Source organism: Heterocephalus glaber, unplaced genomic scaffold (assembly GCF_053883595.1).
Source record: "Heterocephalus glaber isolate CG9 unplaced genomic scaffold, H.glaber_assembly_v1.0 deba00001795, whole genome shotgun sequence".
Lineage (NCBI taxonomy): Eukaryota > Metazoa > Chordata > Mammalia > Rodentia > Bathyergidae > Heterocephalus > Heterocephalus glaber.
In genome coordinates, this window is record NW_028258476.1 from 4,581,220 (window position 1) to 4,592,161 (window position 10,942).

Sequence of the window (10,942 nt, forward strand, 5' to 3'; positions counted from 1 at the left end):
CTCTTAAGTAGGTGGGATTACAGGTGTGTGCCAATGTCCGGCAGTAATGTTTCTTAAACTGGGTGTTCAGTACACAGGTGTCCATTTCATTGCTTAAAACTTTCCATACAGCCAAGGCTTCTATTTTGTTTTTTGGTAAACTAATTTTTTCTTTATGTAAATCTTGCAAGATAATTATTTTTAGACCAAATGAATGCCAAATATTAAAGATATTAGCAATATCTAAAATCAGAGAGGATGCGGGAAAAAAAAAGAGTAATCTCATGTATTGTTGGAGAGTAGAAGTTTATAGTAATATTTTTGGAGGTTAATTTGGCAATAACTAAAAGGGTTTGCATATTTTGTTAACCCTTTGACTCAGTAATTCTACTTTTAGGAACATGCCCTGTGATAATCCATGCACATTTGCCCAAAGATATACATACATGGAAAATTATTGACTGCAATACTATTTACAAGAGTTTAAAAAAAACTGGAAATAATATAAATATTCTCTAGTAAGTGAACGAATGAATAAAGTTAACATATGTATATAATAACGAGAAGTTATTATATAGTTGGTAAATCTCTAAGAAATGACAGGAAAAGATCTCCAAAATATATTAAGAAAAAAAAGCGGCCAGGGATTTACCTCAGTGGTTTTGAGACCTGCTGCGCAAACTCATGGACCTGAATTCGATCCCCGGTACCAAAAAAAAAAGCAAATTAGTCATTAACTTGTAAAACATAACTTCTCATGTATTTAAGTACATATTAATATACACACACACACACACATATTCACAGTATTGGTGATTGCCAATTCCTATATACACCCTTCACTATGTGTCAGGCCCTGTTGGACCCTGTTCAAAAGGCTTTCTTTATATATATTAATTCATTTAATCGTCACAACAATATTATACAGTAATACTAATACCAACATCTCCATTCTATAGATTAGAAAACTGAAGAAAAAAAAAATAAAGAAAAGAAAACTGAGGCACAGAATTTCAGTATCTTCTCCAACTAGTAAGAGGCACAGTCAGAATTCGAACCCAGGCCCTTTAGCTCCAATCTGGGCTCCTAACACAATGCCACATGGTATTTCTTGAAAGAAAACACACAGGAAGAACACTGAATTCATACATATTAAATAAAAGAGAGACAGGGGAGTAAAGGGCCTTTTGCTTTATATACTTTATATACTTCTATGGTATTGTAAACTTTAGCAACAAAAGAATTTGTGTAACTCTCCTATAATTAAAAAATAGGTGTGACTGAAAAATATGGTTAATGTTCAAATTTTTAAAAAAATTTATTGAAGACCTATTGTCATTAACACACACACACCCCCCCCCCTTGCTTCAAACACACTTATCCCGTTGTTCTTACCTCTTTCGGGAGCAGTTCTGAAAATCCTCTTTTGTGAATGTCTTTTTGTTGTTGTTGTCTTTCCTTTTAAGTGAAACATTTCTTGGTACATTTAGAGGTGCATAATGATAATATTCATCATAGGGAATTTGTACCTTGCCTCATTTTTTTTTTTTTTGTACTGTGGCCGCCTTGATCCCTAGATGTTTACCTTTCATGGTCATTTTGGCTTTGGGGAAGAGTCAGAAGTCACACAGAGCCAGATCCAGGGATGAGGTAGCTGGAGACACACCATAATGTTCTTAACAAGCCTGCTTTTCTGTTGGATGGCATGGAGAAGCAACTTTCCCTGTACTTTTGATCACATCTTAGAAAGACACTTATGAAAGAGGACTTCCAGAACTACTTCAGAAAATGGCAAGAATAACAGGATACACGTGTTCAAAGTGAGGGAGAGATTTTTGAGGGGTATGAATGGCAATGTCTTTTTTTTTTTTTTTTTTTTGGTACCAGGGATCGAACTCCGGTCTTCGTGGTTGCACAGCAGGCGGTGAAACCACTGAGCTAAATCCCCGGCCCGTTTTTTTTTTTTTTGGTACCAGGGATTGAACTCAGGACCTTGCGCTTGCGAGGCAGGCAGCGGAACCACTGAGCTAGATCCCCAGCCCAGGCAATGTCTTTTATTGAACTCAGGACCTTGCGCGTGCGAGGCAGGCAGCGGAACCACTGAGCTAAATCCCCAGCCCAGGCAATGTCTTTTATTGTAATAATTTTTTTAAAAGTAAGCATTCACAGGCCAGGGATTTAGCCCAGTGGCACCACACCTGCCTCGCAAGCACAAGGTCCCGAATTCAATTTGATCCCATATATATATAAAAAACCAAAAAATAAATAAATAAAAGGAACCCAAAAACATCTGGCAGGGTGGTCCATCTGGGGACTCTGATGAAAGGAAAGGTGGGAAGTGGAGCCTTCTCTAGCGTATAAGGAGCAGCACTAATCACAAAGTAAGCAGCCTCTAACCTCATAAACATTCTTGGGGAGAAGCCCTGCTACCTCCAAATTACAGGCAGCTTCAACACTCTGTTCAAACAAATCTCTGCAGTGACTCACTCCTCAAAGCAGGTAGGGAGGGGGTAAACACATAGCTGAGGGCTTGGAGAACAAGACGGTGAAGAGATAGGAGATAAACAGACGGCCCCAGGGGTTCTCATAGCACAGGCTTGCATTTCCCAGGCACCCACTCCCCAGGCCTCTGCAGGGCCCAGCAGACGAGGGAAGGGGAATCGAGGGTAAGGCTGCTTCTAAAGGGAAACAGAGAAGTAGAGATCGTCTTGGAGCTGGAAAAGAGCATCCTTCATTCATCTTCACCCCGTATCCTGCCACCTCAACTTGCCCACTCCGAGAAAGGGGAAACACTGCCATCCCCTTGAAACAGTGGCTGCCGGGCCAAGGGAGCCCCATGAACGCAAAGAGGCCTCGAAGGAGGTGGGTATCCACCTCCCCTGGGAAGACTTCGGAGCCACCAGAAGGTTTCAGGGGCGTTGGCTCCTGCCCTACGCAGAGCTGGAGGCCCGGGATGGCCCTTTGTGGAATAGGCACAAAGAACCACTGCCTTTCTCCCGCCTCCAGTCAGCCAACGAAACAAGTGTTTGCTACCTACCCAGAGGCATGGGCTGGACGAGTTCCAAGCAGAGGGCTGACAGGGGTGGTTGGGAGGCGGTGAAAAAAGGGACTGAGCAAGGCAGACTTTCTCATTAGGAGGCGCCCATACTGAGGCCTGGCAGTGGGAAGTCAGTACAGGGAGGAGAGTCCCAAACTCCAGCCAGCTGGAAGGAAGGAAGGCAGGCTAAGTTCCTCAGGCCTCTCCCCTCCTCTACAAGGCCCGAAACTCCTTGCTTTTGAGTTTTGCTTTTGTGTCACACACACAAGGTAACCATTTCCCTTTTCTCTCTTCATCGTCCCAACCTCATTTCTTTCTTTCTTCCTCCCTCCCTCTCTCTTTGGTGCCAGGGATCAAACTCAGGACCTTGCGCTGGCCACTGAGCTACATCCCCAGCCCTTCCTCTTCTATCCCCCAACTAAACTGCCTACCCCTAGGAAACACAAGTATTTCACAAGACTGTGCTGTGACCCAGAGAGGCCTGCACCGTAATTACCGGCCGGTGGTGGCCGTCAGTGGCCCACACCTCCCCCCAAGCAGACACCAGTTGGGCCCAGGGCCCCAGTAAACTTCCACCCTCAGTCCTCCCAGCATTCCCCAAATTCCTGGGGCCAGGAGGCTCCTCTGCTGCACTCTGCTCCTCCAAGGAAGGGCATGCAATGGGGGCAGGTGGCAGGGTGTGGGGAGAACTGTACGGCTCAGGCTGGGACCAGCCTCACAGGGAGAACAGTCACCACACTTGAAAGGTTCCTCTGCCCAGGAGTATCTTCCCCACCCAGGTTGCGGGGTTTGGAGGTGAGCACCAAGGACTCCAGATCAATCCTCTTTTAAAATGCAAATATCCTAACCCAACAATTCCGCTCCCATGTATTTCTCTTCAAGAGAAATGGAAACATTCCTCCACGTAAAAAGCACACCAAAGTTCATAGCAGCATTATTTACAATACAATAGCCCCCAAAAAAGAGAAACATGAATTGTCCACCAACATTACCCACAATGGTGATATCATATGATAATAGGTCCACACAATGGAATATTATTCAGCCATAAAAAGAAGTAAGTCGGGTGTGGTGGCGGATGCCTGTGATCCTGACACTCAGAAGGCTGAACTCACCACAGTGAGTTCAAGGCCAGCCTGAACTATATAATAAAACTCTGTCTCAAAAAACAAAACAAACAAACAAAGAAACAAAAAAGAAATGAAGCACTGATCCGTGTTACAATATTACACTATAGGCAATCCTAAAAACCACATGCTACAGTAACTGAAAGCCAAGTCACAAAGGCCACTGTATGATTACATTTATATGAAATATTCAGAACAGGTAAATTCATAGAAAAAGAAAATAGACTGGTAGTTGCCTAGGACTGGGGAGACCAGGATATAGGAGTGACTGCGTAGGGGCCAGGACTTCTTTATGAAGTGAAGAAAATGTTCTAAAATCGATTTATTGATAACTGCACAACTCTGAAGATACTAGACCACTGAACTGTATATTTTTTCTTTTTCATTATTTTTCATGAATTATATACTTTAAATAGGTGAGTTGTGTGGCATAAGAATTATATTGCAATAAAGCTGTTACGAAAATATATGAAGCTCATGATGAGCCTCCAATAAATCACAGCTCTAGTTAAAAAAAAAAGAGACTCAGGGAAGACTCAGCAGGAAACTATTTTACCTTTTGAAGTATTAAGGTTCAGACCCACCCGGGTGTTGAGAGAACCTCCCTCTCTGGCCAAAACGGCCCCTACCAAAAAAAAAATAATAATAATCAAAAGAAAAGGAAAGGAAACAAACAAAAAACCCAGAGAAGATGACAAGTCCATGTCTGAAGGAGGGGTAACACTGATTACTTCAAACAAATCCCCTCATCAGAGAGCACAGGACAGCAGAGGCCACCAGCTGCCTTGGCTGTGAGGTCAGAAGAGAAAGAGGAAGAAAGTGGCCCAAAAAGAGTGCCCAAATCTGCAGTCCAGGGGAGCTGGACTGGCAGGGGTCACTCGGGGCCTTGCCCCAGGCCCACCCACAGGCGCTGTCTCACCCTTGGAGACTCCACTGGCAGAGGGAGCTGGATCACTATGGAAAGAGCAAAGAAGCAGATAAGCTTAAACAAATGTCCATATGACGAGCAGGAGCAAACAGGGACTGAGCCAGAGTTCCCGGATGTATCCTCAGCCCTCGGCCAGGGGCTCAGAGAGGGAAACAAACAGAAAGGAACAGCAACGTAGCCTACCCAGTGCTTGATGCTTCCGTGTATCATCTTACTTCACCCTCACAGCAGCCCGATGAGACGGGTACAGTGGTTTTCCTGTTCTACAGATGAGGAGATTCAAGAATGGAGAAATTAACTTAGTGCAGTCATTTTGGGCAAAACAAACATAGAAGCTACTGCTCACTTTAGCTGGATTCCTGTCATGCACTCAGGCACAAAGCTATTGACAGAAATCACAGTTTAGCTAAAGACTGTTGGGCCGGGGATTTAGCTCAGTGGTCCCGCCGCCTGCCTTGCAAGCACAAGGTTCTGAGTTCGATCTCCGGTACCAAAATATAAAATAAAATACCATAAAATACCATAAAATACCATAAAATGCCATAAAATTACACTGGGATCACAGGAAAGGTGCTTGTATGGGGTGGGGGTGTGTTCCCCATAATTCCTATAACAGAATTCAATAGATATCTAGTACTGATCAATCAAATACTACTCTACATTTGGGGGGGGGGTTACCAGGGATTGAACTCAGGACCTTGTGCTTGTGAGGCAGGCAGTGGCACCACTCAGCTAAATTCCCAGCCCTATACTCTTTTAAAGGCCATGTGATATTATTAGATTTCATACACACATTGGGAGTGCTAAACTACATCCCCACCTCTATTTATTTGTTTGGTTCTTTTAAGACAATTCTCCTAAATTGCCCAGGCTGGGCTCAAACTTGCAATACTCCTGCCTCAGCCTCCTGAGTAACTAGGATTACTGGAGTGTACCACCATGCCTAACTCACTAGGTTTTCATGCACATATATTCTTTTGATGAAGAAAGGAAGGAAGGGGGCCAGGTATTTAGCTCAGTGGTTTCACCACCTGCTGAGCAAGCGCAAGGACCCGAGTTCAATCCCTAGTACCAAAAGAAAAAAAAAGGAAGGGGGGGGGAGGGAAGGGAGGGGGAAAGGAAGGAAGAAAATCCGACATCTGCTAGGCCAAAATCTAATGCCATGGACACCTATTCTTTCACCACATAACCTCCACCACTCACTGGGTTTTGCCTTATTGGCTCCCTCCTTCACTGGGTAATGTTATGGCCCTATCCATAAAAGAACCTTGTCCTGGGGCAGGGGATGTAGCTCAGCAGCACTGCACCTGCCTGCCAAGCACAAGGTCCTGAGTTCGATCCCAGGTACCAAAAAAAAGAAGACGAAGAAGACGACGACGACGATGAAGAAGAAGAAGAAGAAGAAGCAGCAGCAGAAGCAGAAGGAGAAGAAGGAGGAGGAGGAGGAGGAGAACCCTGTCCTCCCCTGGCCAAGGAGAGGTCAGGAGGACAAAGGCACCCTCTTTCTGGAATCTTGGGCAGAATGGCAAAAATGATGGAAACAGCTGGAACCAGTTCACCCAGAACCAGAAAGCCTCTGTTCATCAGTTCCCTCCCTACCCAGGCCCCAGGCCCCAGGACTCTCTCAGTTTGAACTTCTTCTGCTTAAGCTAGCTGGAGTCACTTTCTGTTGCTTACTATGTTCAAAGGCGGTTAATGGAAATGTCTAATAAAAATAAGTTTAAGGTTTATTTGTACTGTTATGTGCTAAGATAACTTACCAAAGTGGTTTGCCAACTTTTTGACCTAAGAAGTCTTACATCACAGTCCATAAACAATGCACATATAGGGCCGGGGATTTAGCTCAGTGGTTCCAGCGCCTGCCTCGCAGGGGGAAGGTCCCGAGTTTGATCCCCGGTACCAAAAAAAACAAACAATGCACATATATAATATGTATACATACATTTAACTGAAACAAAGTTCTGCCAAAAATTCTACCCTAGCGGGATGTAATTCTTAAGCTATAATCTTACCTACTGAGGAGTCTGAGGCAGGAAGGTGGAAAGTTGGAGGCTAGTCTGGGGAACTTAGTGGGACTCTGTCTCAAATAACCTCAAAATAAAAAATAAAAAGGGCTGGGGAGCCAGGTGTGTTGGCGCACACCTGTAATTCTAGCATTTGGGATGCTGAGGCAGGAGGATCTCAGTGAGTTTGAGGCCAGCCTGGGCTACAAAGTGAGTTCAAGGCCAGCCCAAATACACAGCAAGATTCTGTCTCCAAGAAAAGGCTGGAGATACAGCTCAGTGGTAAAGCACTTACCTAGTATGCCTTGAATTCAATCCCCAGCACAGGGGGTAAAAAATGTCTACCCTTAACTAACACTCTGAGACAGAGACTATTCTACTTTTTCAGTGCTAGTTCTGCCCCCACTGCATTGATTTCTGGTCCACTAGTGATTATGGTCTGCAGTTTTGAAAAACTGGCTCACTGTACCTGCTACATGTGTGCCCAACCATAAAAATAATCCAGTGGTGGGCTGGGGATTTAGCTCAGTGGTGCTGCTGCCTGCCTCGAAAGCACAAGGTCCCGAGTTCAATCCCTGGTACCAAAATAATAATAATAATAATAATTATTATTATTATTATTCAGTGGGTGTATTGGCCCTACTTCCATGTCCAAGTATATAGCACTAATACACAGTGCCTGGCTGGTGGGAAAACACCAAAAACCCCAGGGCCCCAGCCCCTCTGGAACACTCCAAACGACTATCTACACTGGCAGCTCAGAAAAAAACATCTCTTCCCTTATTGATTCACTCCCACCTTGCACTGAGCACTCACTCAGTGGTATGAACACATGACAGGATCTCTAGGACTGTCCAGCCATAAATTCTATCTGTAGGCTGGCTCAGAGGAGAGGAATCTAGGGCAATGCCTGTCTCCTGACAGACTGACTGTTTACCATCTCCTCCCCCTCTTCACGAGCCCAGGAACACCTCCAATAGTCATTTCATTCTCAACTTTGGAGTAAAGTACATCTCGAGTTCCGCCTGGGAAGGAGTCCTTCTTGCTCTAGAGATCTCTCTCTGGTTAGCTTCAAACTTAACTGTGCCTGGAGCCTATGAATTCCTCACTCACTATTTTCCTACTTATTCCTTTGTGCCACCAAATAGCAAAAAACACCAAACAAACAGCAACCTCAAGAGATATCAGAGGGTGATAATTCATTCGCAATGCTGCCAATGTCATTCATGGTCCTAGACTTCTGTATCTTTTCTACAGCAAGCAAAATAGAAGCCCAGACAGCCCTCTCCTTTATTTATCTCGCACCCTTTCCAGTCTCAATCATTCCAAAACAGCACGAAGGTGGGGCAGGACTGGAGGTTGGGGAGCCGGGTCTGGGCAGCAGCGAGACTTGCACCGTAATGTGGCAGAAACATTCCCAAGCCTAGGCAAAAATAACCAGGGGACTGTGAAAAGAAGCGATCCTCAGTACTCTAAACTTCAAATGAGCACCTATTCTACAAATATTCTTTGAAGAAGACTATAACGCAGCTGCAGCTGGGTTAGCTCTACCTCAGGGGCATGCTGAGACAGGCAGCCAGCAGGGAATGGGGGGGGGGGGGACACAAACTCCCCATCGCCTTGGCTCCTGTCTCACAGCTATACGGGGTTAGGTTCCCAGGAAGCCTAGGAACAGCCACAAATTATCCTCCTTTGTCTCTAGAGAGGAGAAATCAGACGGCCAGCTGGGGAACAGTGGGAGCCTGGGAGACAGGGACTAAGGCCCAAGGGAAGAGGGAAGCAGGGCAGAGAGGCTTTCACTGGATTATGCCCCCCTTTCTCCGACTTCACCGGGTCCAGGAAACCCTCAAATCCTCACACGCGTCCCTTCCCTTCCAGCCCAGGTTCAGCATCGCCTTCATCCCCTGGCTCCGGCTTGGCGGCTGGAGAGGGAAGCAAAACCAACAAACCGTCCCAGGAAGCGATCTGTCGGCCGACGGGGGGAGGGGAGCAGGGGACCTGCAGGGGACACGGAGGGGTGACCACCAGGTGGAAAGCTCTGTCCCTCTCAGCAGAAGGCGGGGTCTCCGACCAACGCCGGAGTGATTTGGGTCCCCCTGCCTCCCACCAGCCCCCCAACCCACCGCCCCAAGCCCTGGAATTTCACTCTCTACCCCTTTTTCTTGTTACTGACCCCTCAAAGCACCATAAAATTCTTTGAAGGGCCTCTGAGGTCACCAGGACCCGCAGAAAAGCTTCATCCGGTTCGGCGGGACGCGAGGTCCAGCAGGGCGCAGGGACCCTGTCCCCGGTTCTCTGACGACCCACGCTCGCCGCCCGGACGCCTGGGACGCGCGGTCACACGTGGCACACACAGAAGCCGCAGGGCCCTCCCAAGGGGCCGGGTCCCCCAGCCCTCGGCCTCCAGAGTCTCAGTCCCGACCTTCCCACGGCCCGCCGCAGGGCAGAGAAAAACAAGGGAGCGAGAGAAGCGCCGAGAAGGGCACCGGCTGATGTCACGACCTCGGCGCAGGCCGGAACTGGAACCCCGAATAGCAAGCAGGGAAGGCGGTGTGGGTAATTCTTCTTACCGTGGTTTGGCCCTCCGGGTGCACGTCCACAAGTCTGCACCAGTTCCGCGTCCCGTTCATCTTCTTCGCGCCAGGCTCGCAGCACACAGCCCACCCCTCCGCCCCGCAGTCCGGCTTCAACTGGGCGGGTGCGTGAGGAACCGCCCCTAGTATAGGAGCGTCGGGGGCGGAGCCGAGGGTAGGCCACGCCCAAGAACGCTGTACGCCAATGGGCGAGCGAAGGCACAAAGTGGGGGGTGCCAAGTGACCTCAGGACACGCCCCCATCCGCGCTAGTTTACATTTACATAGAGGTGGGCTTTTGGAATGACCCAGAGCTGCTGCTTCAGTTTTGTCTGGAGTGCGTGGTGTACAACATTCATTAATCTTGTCTCAACTCCAAGATGAGTTTGAGTCAGAAGTAATCATCTTGCCTGCTCCTCTATAGCAGACGAAGAGTTGGAACCTCCGCATACCTTCACACATAAGCCAGCCTGTACACTTTGTACAGCCGAGTAAACCTTTTCCACCTCGGTAGAAAGGCAGGCACCAAGGGCTGGCTCACTCAGACTAGCCTGAGCCAGTCTGGCAGGTGCCCTTCCCTGGCAAGACGCGGGGCCAAAGTCAAAGCCAGCTAGGCTCTGGGTGGGGCTTGTTTTGGAGAGCTATTATATCAAAGCTACCCTTATATGGTGGGGAGAGGCGGGACACATTGCCTTAAAAGGAATCCTAGAGAAACTTCTCCGATGGCTCTTACTACCTACCCTACACGGCTGGGATCTGGAGGGTTTAAGAGAGGGAGTTGGCCAAACAGGCCCAGGAGTTTCCTCCCAGCCCAAGTGCTCTGGGCAGATGGCTGTTCCACCAGTCTGAGGTCTGAGCTATTTCTTAGTGCGCAGTACCCCTACATCTGGCAGTAAGTTAAGAAGGGCTAGCTGTCTCAAGCCAAAACCAGGGCAGAGGGGAGAAACTTCCCACCTTCCAGATAGGGATGGGGCCCCTGGTCTATTAGGAATGGATGCGGATTTGTCTGGGAGGTGAATGCTGGAGATATGCCTGCAACCCAAGGGAATAAAGCCCTGTTCTGGTCTATTGCCCAGGTGTTTGGGGCCTTGCTATTCCCAGCAGGTTGTTCAGGGAAGAACAGGGCTGCTATAAACACGTGCAGGTTTTCTAGGTCCCATCTGATCTACAATAAAGGACCTCTGGAAAGTGAGGTGAAGAAACTCCCGCTTCGTTCTCTAAACTGTAGAGTTAAAATGACCTCTTCATAAAACTTAGACTTCCAAATAAGCCAGAAAAAAAATCAGAAGACAAGGA

At 47.3% G+C, this 10,942-nt stretch overlaps 1 protein-coding gene across 12 annotated transcripts in view; it reads right to left on the reverse strand.

Moving 5' to 3' along the window:
- The window catches only part of Tuft1 (tuftelin 1), a 36,986-nt gene extending 27,193 nt beyond the window's left edge, over nt 1–9,793 (reverse strand). For 2 of the 12 annotated variants that reach the window (XM_087203338.1, XM_087203333.1), the window contains exons 1-2: nt 9,645–9,772; nt 632–669 (exon numbers count right to left, since the gene is read on the reverse strand). Coding sequence is in view for 8 of the 12 variants with exons in the window: in XM_087203329.1 (XP_087059455.1) it covers nt 9,645–9,704 (60 nt within the window). In the remaining 4 variants the exon portion in view is untranslated. Of the gene's footprint in view, nt 1–631; nt 670–1,374; nt 1,438–5,254; nt 5,335–9,644 lie in introns of all 12 variants that reach the window. The other 10 variants (XM_087203337.1, XM_087203334.1, XM_087203328.1 and 7 more) reach the window with 10 other exon arrangements.
- Nucleotides 9,794–10,942: the final 1,149 nt, after the last annotated feature.